Genomic DNA, 15,312 nt, shown 5'->3' with positions numbered 1-15,312 from the left:
TTTCTTCTTAGTGCAAACTGTGAACCATTCTGCTCTGCCGCCAGCTTTCTTAAAATGGCAAAAGCAGCTGGATCTAATAGTCTTCTGAAGGCAGTACTGTGTTGCGGGTGTGTACTGTGCTTTTTATGCTATCCATTTTATAGGCTTTCACTGGTTAAATTACAGTGAATATGGAGGAGCAGATTTTGTGAACCACTAGCAGATGTTCTCTGTTGCTAGTTTTATGAGTCTTGTAGAACAGCAGGAACAGACTATGTGCAAAACACTTTTTTTTTTGTGATTTTGCCATCTCATACTGTTCTCACAGCACTGGCTCGGTAATGATATGATAAAGCTTGGGAGGTAAGCTTTGATTGCAGACTAGCTGCTGTTGGGACCTTCAGAAAGCCAGACCTGTAAAGTGTAGTTTGTTTTCAAAAGCTTGTGGCTGAGACAGATGGGTTAGCTGGAAATATGTAATTTATAATATAATCAAATGCTTGACCTCTTATTCAGGTATTAGTTGTTAAGGAATGGATGCTGAATGTTTAAACTGTCTCACAGTTTGTTTCATTCAGATGTAAGCTGTAATAGCTTTGTGTGAAATTATAATTTTGGATGAAATTATTATGTTAGCATGATTTGATTTCTGTAACACCTTGTTATAGAGAGGAGAAAATTGTCACAAAACAGTTTCACATAAAAAGCAAGAGTACTGGAGTCTGTAACTTTCAAACATTTTCTTCAAATAATGCCTTATTTTAAACCTGGCCCAAGTTTTGGTAGGGAGTGTATCAGCGTAGTAATTTACTATCCTCTCTTGAGCTAACAAGTCACTTGGCTGAAATGGTTTTGTAGTCAAATACGTGTTGTGGGCAGAGGAAGAGATCTTTAATACAGAATCAGCCTTGCTCTGTGATCTGAACAGAAATGAATTATCATGGGCACAGACAGCATAGGGATGGAGCAAGGCTGAGTTTGTGATAGAACTAGCTTTACTTTGACTTAGTAATATATCCATCTACAGAGTCCACACCTCCTTCTTTCCTCCATCTCTATTGCCAATGGATATGTGGCTTATAGGAGTTATCTAAGCATACATGTATTAACTGTGACTGTAGGCAGAACAGCAACTGTGATAAAAGATTATTCTTAATACTGGAAAGCCAAAGCATGCAAAACATCTGAAATATCAGAACTAGGAGTGTTTGCACAACACTGATTCAGCCCTATTCTGTCTATGCATTAAAATCTGTTATAACACAAATGCAGATTGAAGATAAAATAAGAATAGGACAGACAATCTTAATAGATACATTAACTAATACGGCAGTGACGGATTTTGCAACCTTAAGATATTATTTTGACACAGATATTTTGATATAGTCTTCCTTGTTACTTTTTTTTTTTAAGAACAAAGGGGGCAGGGGCATAAAAATGTTATTACAAAAACCCAGACCAAACCAAAATCCCATGAAAATTATATCATCCTCTAGGTAAAGCAGTAGTAGAGGGAATGAATTGTGCAGTTTTCCAGCACCTGCTGCAGTCAGGGAGCAGGCAAAAGCAAGAATCGAGGGTCCTAGCACAGGCTGCGTGGGAGAATGCAATCTGCTGCACAAGGGTTCTTCTGTCCTTTTCTCCCCACTGGCTTTGTGCTAATCTGCTCCCTTTCTCTCCTGATTTCAATTACTTGCACAGTCCAGCAAGAGGGAGTATTTTCAGACAGATACCTAAGGGGGAGAGACTGCGACAAGAACAGTTGGGAGAAGACTGTGAGTGGGGAGAAGGGAAATTGAGATGAATGAAGGAGGCAAACAAAGACTTTGATATTAAGATGTTAAAGTCTGAGCTATATGGCAAGTGACTGGAAAGAGAGAGACAATAGTAGGTAACTTTCACAGGTGACACTACAAAAATCTATTAGTAACAAACATTACTTCCTTCTCTACCACACAATCAGAAAACAAGCTTGAAAGAATAAAGTTCAAAAGTTCATTAGGTCGTAGCTGATAAAATTTGAAAACATCTATTGCATTATCTAATTCAGCTCATGCAAGATTGCTCCTTATAATGTGGTTTCCTGTGCATTACAAAATCTAGTTCTAAAGTGATTGAAATTAGAACCCCTGAGAAAGAATTCTAATAGTTCCATGTCTCAGAAATTCTAAGCATTTCTCCACTTTAAATATTATCTTTGTTAATTTCTTTTTTACTTCTCTTAATTTATAGCATTTTTAATCTGTTCAGCAATTGCTATCTGTGCAGGTTCTTAGAATCCTTTTAACTATATACATTCTATTACCACATCCACACCAGACACTTAATTGTAGCAAGGCTGATGTACGCATCTAAATCTTTCAGGACACATGTCTGAAGTCAAAGACTTTGTTTAATTTTGGGAAGAAATCAGTAAGTTCAGTAAGAAGAGGTCCACAGGATTTTGATACTTACCATGACTTAAATTCATAGTCTGCCTTCCGCTAATTTGTGATTTTTTTTCTCCCCTTTCCATGGAAGTCTTAATTATTTTTCAGTCTTTAAAGTGAATGAAACTGAATGCAATCCAGTTGCAATAGGAGTCAGTTTAGTGATATACTTTGTTGTCCAATAATATGCAAATACCAAATAACTTTTCACAAAAACTTAATGTAGGTTGCTTGTGCTGAGTGCCCACTATGTTCCTTCTGTTACCAAACGCAGTCAGTGATATGTCTCACTGCTCACTACCGCCTTGTGCACAGCCCTTCCTTGCCCTACCAGTGACACCTGAAGCTGCTCAACTTCTGTTTATGAACAAGTTTTCTTCTTTTTTTCATCGTACCACAACCATTCTTAGAGGGAGTGTTTATGTCTCTCTTTACTTTTTCCTTTGCAAGGGACCTATCTCTAACTTGGGCTTCTTGCAGCAATAATCCTCTTGAATCTGCAGATTCCTTACTATTTCCAGAAGCTGAGGTTCAAGGATGGGGAGTATGGGAAAGTTCAGATTAGCATTATTTCTACTATTCTTGTTTTGGGTAAATATAATACCCCAATTCCTTGAGTGTTTAATAAATATACTATTATTATTACTTTGCATAACACTGCCATAGTTCTTCTGTCCTAGAATGTAATCAGCAGTAAATATTCTATACATTTTACAGATAAAGGTTTCTGTAGTGCCCTATTTGTTCAGCTGAGAACAGCAATTTTGCAGATGAATAATTTTTGATAGCATTTCTGTTCTCATGGTGTTAACCAGATGCTTGAAAAAGGACTGACTCCATAGTGTAATGTAAGACTTACTCCCAGAGTGATGCCCCTAATGTTCATGTTTGCTTTACAGGTTGATGACCAAATGAAGTTGCTTCAGAACTGCTGGAGTGAACTCTTGATTCTAGATCACATTTACCGGCAAGTGGTACATGGGAAAGAAGGCTCCATCCTTCTGGTTACCGGGCAACAAGTGAGTATGTGGGCTCAGAAGAGTATTGATGGCTTTTTAATAATCATTTTCAAAATAGCAGGAGTTTAACTAGGTCAGAAGCACTCCTGTGTTCTCAGAGATTCTCCACAAATAATGTAGATAAAATGACTTGTGCACTCTGTTCCTAGTCTGCTGATTACAGTTAAACTTATAAAAGCAGATATAATCATAAGCACTTTGCTTTTCAAATATACTTGTATACTTCAGTGATTGAAAAATAGCAGATGAGAAGTATTCCTTGAGAAGTTGTATTTCCTTGGAGCTAAAATGGTTTCTGACAGCAACAACACTCCCAAACTTGATGCTTTAGGTCTAAGCAATTATAGCTTATTTTCCCTTCAGAACTGTGATTTACTCAAAAGAATTACTAGCTGGGTCAGAAACCTAGAGAACCTGCAGCTACCACCTCAGAAATATCTTGCTTTTAGAGAAGAATGCACATGTGTGAGAAAGTGGGCAGCTGAGACATCTAATCCCAGGAATATTATTCAGTCCATAGGCTATAAATGCAGGTATTGTCTCAGGAGCTGTCTCAGGGTATACGCCCTGCAGTTTCTGCTCAGCTTTCCAAGGGTTAATTTTCTTCAGCTGTCAGATGCATAAATGTCCCAAAATGCAAGAGCGATAATGTGGCAAGTATTAGGAAAACTGTGTGAAAACGCAAAGGAAATAGAAAGTTTTGTCTCCCTCATACTTTCCAAAGCACAAAAAACTTGATAGTAAAATAAGAACCTTATACCTAAGATTCGTGTTCAGATTTTAACAGAAAAAAATTACAGTATCAAAGAGAAGCAAAGTGTGCCTGTACATTATATTCCTGATTCAGAGTGAAAACAAATGATAGTCCATTGGTATTTAAGTAGCTGCAAAATGGACTGCCTCAATTTATACACACACGGGAAAGAGCTCCTTTTTCTAAGATACATCATTTATGTCTGTATGTTGTGGAATCTGCTTACAGCTTTAGTTACAATTTAAAACCTGTAGCCATTTCTTAACACTAAGAACAAGTGTTCATAAGAATGAGAAGGAGAAAAAACTGTTTGCATTTATGATTAAAAGGTGTACAGTAGAAGGGAGAAATGATCGACTTGTCCAAGAAAGAAGCAGGAAAATTCAAATTCTAGCTATGGAACTGACTCCTGCACCTTCATGAAAAGTCACTAACCTATCTGAGATAGAGTTGTACTCCCTAATTATATAAGCAAAAAGTAGTTGCATTACTCTTGATTTGTATTGGTGCTATTGATAAAATGACTGATCCCGTTTCCATTTCATCATCCGCAAAACATGAACAATTGTACCAGCAATTATTTTATTTACCACATGGGGTGCTTGCTTATTCCTTTGTTTATAAAGCTATAAGTATATTGACAGTTTTCTGTTCCTGAGAGAACTGCTAAATTAGTGTCTCATTTGTTATGTGATTAGCTAGTTTTTAAAGGTACTGAGTGCCTAAGCCCCACTGAAATAGAGACATCTAAATACCCTTAAATTCTAGCTATTGTCCCCATTTTTCTACAGCAACAATTCTTACCTCATTAGCCAGTTTTATCTTTTCTTGCAAAAAACCCCATCTGTACATGATCTCAAGGCAAAGCAGAGCATTTCATGACTGTTGGACAACAGGTAGCAGGATGCTTATGAAATGCAGTGCTTGCAAATCATCAGCTGGTTTTGGAAGCTGTATATTTCCAGGCAGAATTATAGTCTCCAACTAAATTAAAACCTGGCTAAATTGGACTGATTGCATCCGGTTTTGCCCCAGGTTTGTCAAATAGGTTTAATACATCCTCCTTTCAACCCAATTTCACTTTCCTATGCCAAAGTTTGTAATTTTGAAGTCAGTGCAGGCACCCCCAGAGTCTCCCATCATCTTCTGTACTTTCCTCTTCACACTTAGGCTGCTTGAAGAGCAAGGAGCTGTATTGGGAGAACAGCAGACAAGAACACTACAGTCAGCCCCTTTCCTTATGGATGAACTCCCTCCCATTCCACCCTTGCTAACAGCTGGAGAACATACTCCCATGTAGGCACCACAGATTCTCCTTGAGAAATAGGGAGACACCAGACCTGAAGTAAATATGCAGTCTCCGGTGCTGTTTTTGAAACCAGAATGAGTCTGAAATCTACATGTAATGGTGCTTTATTGTCCTGATTTCATTCAACTCTGGTCACTGTCATCCTAGATTAAAAGCCAGATTGCTGGGAGGAGTGGGCACAGCTGCACTGACTGCGCCTGCTCTCGCTGGGTTGTGCGTGGCACATGTGCTCACGGAAAGACCACTGGTAGTTGAGGTATTGCAGAAACGCCATTACTATGCCGGTATGCAAGTTGTATGTAATTTGTCATTCAAAAGCATTTACTTTAAAACATCATCTATTTAAATTATTTCCATGGCTGAAACTCATTCATTGAAGAACCGCTTCTTATTTAGATGGACAAAATTGGGTGAGCCAAGCAGAGGGCTTAAAATATTGTCAGAGCCACAAATCTGAAAATCACAGAATAATCCAGGCTGGAAGGGATTTTAAGGAGTCTCTAGTCCAACACTCTGCTCAAACCAGGTTTCTCAGGGCTTTGTCCAGTTAGGCTTTGAGAACGCCCAAAGATGGAAACTGCACAACCTCCCTGCACAGCCAGCGCCACTGCCCGACCATCTTCATGGGGAGAAAGTTTTTCCTTAGTTCTGGTCTAAATCTCTTTTTTTTCAGCTTAGACCCAATGCTGGTCACTCTCCTCCTCCCTGAGCCCTGCTGCAAAGCACAGAGCCTGGGAAACCTTGTTAGTAAAGACAGAGGCAAAGGCAGTCCTGAGTACCTCAGCCTGGTCTCTGTTTGCTGCCACTAAATCACAAGCTGAATCCAGCAGCAGTCCCACATTTTCCTTGTTCATCCCCTAACTAGCAATTTGACATACCTTGCAAGTCTCAACTCTAGCTGAACACTGGCTTTTTAACATCATCCCTACATGCCTGGACAGTGCTTCTAACTTACTTGTTCTGAGACATTCCTGGCTTCAGCTGCTGCATACTGCCTTTTTGCACTGTAGCTCAGTTTGAGTTACTTGTTTAGCCCAGATGATCCAATACAACTGCTTATTTTCCTAAGTGTCAAGATGGACCATCTTGGCAGCATCAACTCGGTCTATTGTCATTCTAAGACACAATGCCAGATCAAATGTATTTATGAAAGGACAATTATGACTTGAGTCTGTCTCTGTATTAACTGTAAAATAATCCTGAAAAGCCATACTTCTAGACCCAGGCATTAAGAGCCTTTGCTATTGCACTAAATGCTGCATACTTTCTGGTTGCTGCCCTGATCCTTTCAGTTCCTCCAGTAGAGAAAGGGAAGTAACCATGTCACCATCTCATAAAAATTAATCGATTAAGGTTCAGAAAGCACTATGACACTTCTGATGAAAAGTGCTGTAGATGTTTTTATTTACTACTACCAGCAAAGTACTATGAGCAAAATTACAGTCAATCATCTGGCTTTCAAACATATTAACTTTAAACTGAGGACCTGAGCTAGATAGCCTACTTTATTACCTGAGAGATCATGATTATTGTCACAGGTTAGAAAATTTAAGGCTTGAGAAGCCTCACTCCATGCTTTCCTTAACATATCCCTCCATAAAAGCTACTCATAAACACAGACCTTTTTACAATCACAATCAAGGGGGAACCTGTAAGGGGGGAACTTATCACCACTTAATTAGAACATACCTGTTTTCTCCACTTATGCTGCACAGCCTCTGTTCCTCAGACACAAAAGTCAAACTTCATCCAGCTCCCCAGGGCCATACCATTGTCAGTTCTATACTTGGTATCTAAAATGGGCTAGTAGTTAGAAGCACACTCCATAATTTTCAAACACATTGGCTCAAAACCCGTTACCTTAGGGCATTCCTATCACATTTCCATACATCTGCATTTCCCTCAAGCCATTGGCTTATGAGTTTTACCTAGTGTCAATCCACTGTTCCCACTTCAATGGGGAAAAAGTGCAGTCAGCAACAAAGTAGTAAGCATTGGTCCTTGCACAAAAAAAGACTTCTATTTTATTTTGTTATTTATTTGGTTGGAGTTTCATAAATGAAGCTCTTTTGTGTGTATATGTTTCAAGAAAGCACTTTTTTCAGATCATTACAATTCCTCAGCAGTTCCTCAGAAACAAGTTCCTCCCTATGCTGCACACTTCATTTTCTGCACTAAGTACTGCCCCTCAGCAGTAGCAATTACCATTTCAAAAGGAAATAAAGTAGCACAAATGCATTTTACAACTCTCCAAATTTCATAATAGAAAACAGCTAAGGAGTGATTTGCAATGTGGTGGTTAATTGTAAATCATTGCCAATATGCTCTCCACACGCCAAGTTTTGCAGGCTTGCCATGTGTCATGTAATTTTAACAGACCATTTCTAATTATAGAACTTTAATTCCTCCAACTTGAGCACTTTCCTTTTCTATCTTCTATACCAGCCATACACTGCCAGCTTCCAAAACCCAGCACACACGGGATAGATATTAAAGCTCTGTACAGATTATCATTGTTCATGCATTTTCATGCTGCAGTCAACACACAACACATGAATTGTAGCCTCGGCTGTTCAGACACAAGCTGCTCATTTTGTTCATACTTACACTCTACTCATTGTTGCCAAATCTTCCCTCTGCTGAGTTTGGTCAAAGCCTTTCAGATGAAAAAGGCCATCCAAAACTGTGCCTAAATCTCAGATTTTTTTAAGATTGTTTTAAAGTCATCACACATACATCTTTCCATCTGGATTTGTATCCTCAAGTATAGCACCAAAGAGCGTGAGAGATAACCAAGATCTTGACAGGGTTGTGTTTTGAAGCAAATAAAAATTTAACCTCAATTTAGATCAGAATTTTGTGGCTTGAACCTCTCCCTAGATGGGATACTTTATAGATCTTTCAGGGCTACCTTACTGAAAGGTATGTGGCCTGGGGAATTTTCTGTGGCAATGTAATCTCTGTTAGACTTACACACTTGCAAAGAAGGCTTCTGCTATCCCAATGTAGCTGTATTTGCCGAGGTCTTTGGAGAATCTCTTTGTTTAGGGAAGAGACTTGCAAGTTCAAGGGAAGATCACCTTGCCACTGAAAACGTTCTCAAGAGGCAGCTGAACTTTCAAACTGTGGGCTACAGACAACTGTATCACAAAGAAAGATCACCCTGGCAGAAGTATCACTATTGTACAAAATGTTACAAGAGTGGTAAAGGAAGGAGTGTCTCCAAAAGACAAGAGAAAGGAGCTGGCAAAAAAAAGTAGATAAGGAAACATACTTTTTTGTTCATCCTAAGAAATGACTAAAAATACATACAATAATCATAGGTATAGAAAGATAATGGATATCTAATGGAAAGCTATTACTTCTTAAGTTCTTGGAAATTAGTCTTTTATATATTTTTTTTAAATTTTTATTTGTTCCCCATTAGATCTGTGATTGCAGTCAGGCTTCATAGTTGTACCTGGCAGAAAACAGGTATTGGCTTTTGGGGGGCCAAATTTAGAAGTCCTTACATAGGCAAACACAGGATTTGATTCAAGGTGGATACAAATGAGGTCAAGCAATCATTATTTTGCTCTTCAGTGTAGTATTTGTTCTCTTGTATTCAGGCTTATACAGTTCCTCACTCTAGTGGTTTCTGCCTAAAGGAAAACAAGCTTGTGCTAGTTGTTAAAAGTACCTCAATTCTTATGAAGATATTATGCTAGCTGCTTTTTGGATCTGAACTAGATGTTCTCAGCTAAACTAGGTAAAACGCATCAAAATTCCATTATAATGATGAAGTGCCTAATTCGGGTTTGTCCAAATATTCATGAAACATTTTGAGCTTTTCAAGTAGCTATGGACATACCTCTGAACAAACTGATCCCAATTTACATTTGCTTTGCTATTTTGCCATGAAACCATTGTAGCACTATGGTTTACAGTCTAAAATTCCAGTTCCAGTAAAAAGTCATGGAGAGGGCACCTAACATGAATCCTTGCACGCCAGAACTGTTCCATTTTCCACATGCTAACTCTGTTGTGTTCATAGGAAATGCATTTCTTTTGTATTCTGTACACATTACTCCCATAAAGAAAACAAAAGCTATTTGCCTGGAGTCTGACAGCATTTCTTAAAGGCTGCTAGTCCTCCATACAAGTCCCATACTAGTGAACTAATTTCACTATATAAATTCATGTAAAGTTCCATATTTGATTTTAAGCTTGCCCAACATGAGAGACAAGTTGTTCAGAATCCCAGCTCAAAGAAGAAAGTACCACATCAGTCTGTCCCAACCACCTATTGGAGTAGTGATGCTGATGGAATGCAAAGTGAGCACATTCAGTCTTCCATTGCTGGGAAAGGATTTAAAATAGTAGAGTAAAAATTTGTGTAAGATAAGACGGTAATAAGGGGAAATGAACTTACATAGTTAAAAGCTCCTGAAGAAACAGTTTGAGTTAGCACAGTCCTTGTGATGTTACCTAAACATTCACAAAGCATTTCCAGTGATGGTCTGTCTTCCAGTGAAGTTTATGGATATTCAAACTTAGCAGTGATTCCATATCATCTCATCTCATCTCTATATAAAAAACAGCAGCACTTTGGTTAAAAAATGGATTCTATTGTAGTCTAAGTTAGCTATGTTCTGCACATTACTTTAATGTCTTCATACAAATAATTTGAAGAACCCAATAGTCACCATTACTAGAGTGGAAAATTTAATGGTACTGATTAAAATAGCTATCTGCATGAAACTTAACAATACTTTTATTATTATGCATATTATAACATAAATATATCTACTATATATGAATCTATACATAATCAACTACAGGGCATAGAATTTTTCCAGTCTTGATGTTGTTCTGAAACTAAGTTAGACAACTTACTTTGGAGTGTTACTATTTGCATATTATAACTAATTAGCAAGCACAATAACATCATCCTAGGGGAAAGGTCCACTGGCAACTTAATTCATTATCTTCTATTATTGTGTATCATGTTAAAATGACAAGCATCTTACACTGTATAAGTCATCACAATTTTAATTAATATATCCAAACCTGATATAAGCACATCTGCTGGTTTTGTCCATGCTGAGTCCTGCTCATTTTTTGTACATAAGTGTCTCTTCAAAGTGTTTTTCCATGTTCATTTGCTTAGAAACGTAACACAAATACAGCTTCAAATGTTTTTAATGAAAGTATTAATTATATGAAAAGCTCAAAATTAGTTTAATAACCACCATAGTTGCCACTGAAATATGTATTTCAGGAAACAGTGGAAGAGTAATTATGGTTTGATATTAAATTAACTTGCTTGCTATATACTGTGCTGAATGCATCCTTCTGAGAGAAAGGCTCATCCACACACATAGCCATACACTAGAGCCAACTCACAGGCTTTCAGCAGGGTCAGGACTTCAAAACCCAGGGCAGACCCCTGTGGGCCAGTCCCCAGGCTTTCAGTGCAGTTTGCAACCAAGGAGGGAGCAGTAGGGGAGCAGCCCCCCATCAGCAGCAGCCAGCTGTGCCGGCCAGGGTTGCACAGAGCAGAGTCAGGTCAAGCAGGACAGTCCCTTTGCTGCACCTAGGCATCCACTGCCTCCTTTGCCTTTGTGCCCCAAACACACAGTGATCTAATTTACTAAATTAAATATGAAATCAATCTTTCACTAACTTGAACTACCTTAGTCTTCTAGAACATTTGTTTACTGTACAGGTATTCTGTACAGCCACGGCAGGGGCTTTATTCCTTACTTGCACAATTTCTGTTCTGACTGAAAGGAATGGCATTCAGTGATAGTCAGTACTGGTAACAGCCATCAACAAGTAAAATCATTCTAATCCTATATTCCGGAGACTGTTTCAAGCTTTCAAGGGATGGTACAGTTCCACACAACATTTCCACATGCCATATGACCCCACTTGTCATATCCTGGAAATGAAACACAAGTTAATTTTAGAAGGAAGTAAGGAGTCTGATTCCACCATTGAATGTTAGGCTCCATTTTGTGGGCATAGAGAGGAGACCACCATCTGACTCCACCCAGTGAAACCAGGGATTTGACTTCAAGAATCATTCATTACCATGATAAATCATTTGCAAAACAAAAAAGTACAAGTACTCCCTGTATTTCTGGCCTTCAACCTCAGCATTTATTCAGCCCATAGTTTCATGTTGTAAAAAAGGTTTGTCTTTTATTCTTGCCTTGAACAATATCTCACTGTGTTAAATGAGACATGTGAGAAAAAAAACTGAAGAATTAGTCACTTCCATCTCTCTTACCTCTCTGGTTATCAGTTGAGAAGTTATTTGATAGCTGAATATCTAAATGCTGCTGAACTCACAAGTACTTTACCATGATATATTGTTTTAAAGTAGTATTTTCATAAACATTCTGCACTGGCCTAACTCATTTTCACTCACAGCAAAGAGATTTGGCCTTTTAAGTCACTCTCAACTGTATCAAGAGAAGAATTTAGAAAAATATGCAATATTGCCATGTTTTTCTGCAGTCCATTTAAGTTATGACCCTCTTACTAATACTATCATCTTTTTTCTTTTCCTCTGCTGCTAGTGCCTCTGTACTGCCCTGCCCTCTCACAGAGCCTGCAGCCTCATCCACCCAGCCCTTACCTCTGCAACACAGGGAGCAGGGAAAGCCAGCAGCAAACTAGGTGGTAACTGTAACGGGTAGCCTTGAGAAATGCTGAGGAGAGAAAGTGTGACATGAATGCTGCCTGCCCAAGGGACTTATGCACATGTTTTCTACTTCAGATTCCCAGCTAGAAGTTCCCTCCTAGCGTTAAGCACCAAGAAAATCCTTCCTTTCCAAACCAAGCTGATGGTCCCCCCCTCTTTCTGCCCAATACTCATGGTCAGAAAATATCCACAAGACGTGCCAGATTTGCCTGAAGAAACTTGATATTTCTCACTTTCAGAAAGATACCTCAATTGTCAGGCTATAGACTTATTTATTTCATGCACTATTTAGACTGGAGATTTGACCCTGGATTTCCTATACCTCAAGTGGCTCCAGCCACCGGCCTACTGAAGAAATCCTGCCTTTGGTATTTTTGCTGCCTTAGGTAGATGAAAGCCACATAGTCCATAAACCTATGAAGAGCTGTATCATGAGCTGGACATACCACTGTTATCTACCACTGTCATGACTTGGGTAGTCCCAGCCATGCCTAGAAGCAGTTTGGCACCCAGAGGGCTGGTGGAAGGCGGAGCTGTGAGGTCTTTAAGCACAAAGTTAGGTGTCAGCAGAGCAGATGTTTTGAGTATCTAGTTTTAGATTTAGGCATTTCAGTTAGCAAATGGTATGCTACAGCACAGCCTGCAGTATAGCAATGTCCATACTAATCTTAAACATGCCAGTTTAAGCACCAGAATGGCGAGAACAGACAGCAGTGTAAATTATTCAGTGCTGTTCTGTCTGCATTGCTTTGGTACCAAGCTAATCCAATTAAGCCTCTATCATTACTTCTTCATCATAACTATATTCATCATGCAAGGTAGCACTGTTTACTGGTACACGAAGAATTCACACTTCCATTTGTCTATACAGCCATAACTTTATGCCCATCATTTTACTTCCAAATTAGGTTATGTGGAAGCTTCACCAAAGCTTCTGTTTTCAAAAATGCCAGTCAACAGACCATCTTCAACATCAAAATCAACTGTAAAATGCAATACTATTAATTGGGAAGCAAGAATAATTTATTTCCATTGTGGATTTGATTTTACCAAATGCAATTTATGGTACAATAAATACTACAGTAAATGCTAAGACTTCGGTATGCAATTAAGCATTTTGCTCAAGATCCAGGCTGGTTTAGTCTTTGTCTTTCAAAAACATTTTTAATCATGGACTGGAAGGTAGGAGAATTAATACATCTTTTAGTATCAATTTCTGCATACAGGACCTGCAAGCAAGCAGGACAGCATACTCGTTAATGTGACCACTTTTTCAGAATAGACATTAACTGAGGCTTTTTCATGCACAGTTGATTTTGTATAAACTGATTGACACCTTTGGGGGTCGTCTTTCCACCAACTCATAATTTTGCTCACTCTTGAAAAAAGCCTTCTGCACACCCAGTATTCTCTAGTTAAAGCTGAAAATTCAACTCATCATATTTACACAATAAAAAAAAAAAATCCATTCTGCGTTGTTTTTAATTGCAAATCCTACTCAAGGGACCAATTCTCCTGCTTAGGAGGCAGCCCTGTGCCTTCTACTAGAGAACCAACTGCAGTCAATTATGGTAATGAAATGTCAATAAATATAAAAATTTAATACAGCCTGCTCTTGGTGAGTGGCAGATGAGGACTTGCCTCCCAGACAAATTTGCTGGTGCTGCAAATATAAAATGCACCTGAAAGAGTAGCAGGTTGCCTGAGAGCTCTCCAGTAGAGGGATGGTGGGAGATCCAGGCATCTACTGGGTTTTTCCATTATGGCATAATCGCTGCACTAAGGCCACTGATATTCTTGACATCCAGACATCTTAACTCCTTATTATGATGTGAATAGCATATTTCCCCCACAAACTGGAACCTCAGTGAGGGACTTTGAGCTTTTTTCCCCCCTTAACAATTACAAAAGGGAAATTAAGTTGTGAAAGTTGATATTTATATGTGACCGGTTTCTCAATATGAAGGAGTTGAATCACGTCACTATATTAAACTGCTCTTTGAGTAAAAAGTATTTGAGGTATGTTACTTTAGTTTTTCCTATTATTTATATAAGTATATATACTTACATATAAATAAATATGTATAAATGTACATATAGAAAGAGAGAGAAATAACAGATGAGCTAGAAAGTAATTTATGAAACATGGTTTGGCTGGGGTTTCCAAAGACCAGATTCTAGTTTTGTCACAGATTTCTTTGGCCCCGAGTAAGCGATTTAATGTCACTACTTCAGTTTTCCCAGGTGTAAGAGAGAGCAATAAAACCTACCTCACAGGATACTTAAGCATAATCTACTGACTTAATTGAAACATAAGCACAACTTTAAATGCTTTGCAGAGTTGGAGCAGTGTTATTCTTAACATCCATACAAAAAGTGTAACTTCATTTTTCTTGTACAGTTGCCTTCAGTCAACGTCTTGGGAGCACTAAGAGTACATATAATAAAATTTCTTATTAAAAATCAGTAACCTATTGATTATATTAAGGTCATCACTAGGAGAAGTTATTTTTAATTCATTTCAGTCATCTCTCTATCTTTCCTGCCTGAAATTTTATCAGATTTGAAGCCTTTTATTTTTTCCTTGCTTTACTGTTGTTTATACTTGAACAGAATCAATTCAATAGTTTTGAAATTTAAAAAAAAAAAAAATCATAATACATGTTCCTCAACAGTTTTTTTAAAAATAGATTTAAGGGATTAGTGCCTGGAAAAACAAAATTTTGCAGTATTGGTCTGTTTTGTCTGGTGATACCTGGTTGTTCTTTATTAAATACTTTATTATAGGAGACCTTAAAGATGGGATTAGGACACTGATACCTTTAAACAAATCATTAACCCAAAGTGTGCGCTTACCATTGTGTTTAGTCTTAGTTTAGAGCCAGACTTCACTTACGTGTGCTTACATGAAATATGGTTAGCAATTTCCCTGTTGTCATGGAGGCTCCTAAAAGAGGAAGGTGTTGGTAATATTAGAGCAGCCAGGCAAGAAAATCATTTTTTTTAAATGCGTCAATAGCCCTTTTAGGTCTCAGCCAGTTGGCTGGGAGCAGCTCAACACAGGAGCAAGCAACACACCTGGCCATCTTCACAGGACAGTGGCATTTGTAGGGAAAATGTAACACATTCTG

General features: G+C 38.3%; 1 protein-coding gene across 2 annotated transcripts in view; it reads left to right on the top strand.

Moving 5' to 3' along the window:
- The window catches only part of NR5A2 (nuclear receptor subfamily 5 group A member 2), a 97,212-nt gene that overhangs the window by 50,135 nt on the left and 31,765 nt on the right, over positions 1–15,312 (top strand). For both annotated transcript variants that reach the window (XM_074876726.1, XM_074876727.1), the window contains one exon: positions 3,308–3,427. In XM_074876726.1, coding sequence (XP_074732827.1) covers positions 3,308–3,427 — 120 coding nt within the window. The remainder of the gene's footprint in view (positions 1–3,307; positions 3,428–15,312) is intronic.

This window comes from Strix uralensis, chromosome 8 (genome assembly GCF_047716275.1).
Source record: "Strix uralensis isolate ZFMK-TIS-50842 chromosome 8, bStrUra1, whole genome shotgun sequence".
Taxonomy (NCBI): Eukaryota; Metazoa; Chordata; class Aves; order Strigiformes; family Strigidae; genus Strix; species Strix uralensis.
Note: the sequence above shows the minus strand (reverse complement) of the source record. Positions and strands in the feature narration are given on the sequence as shown.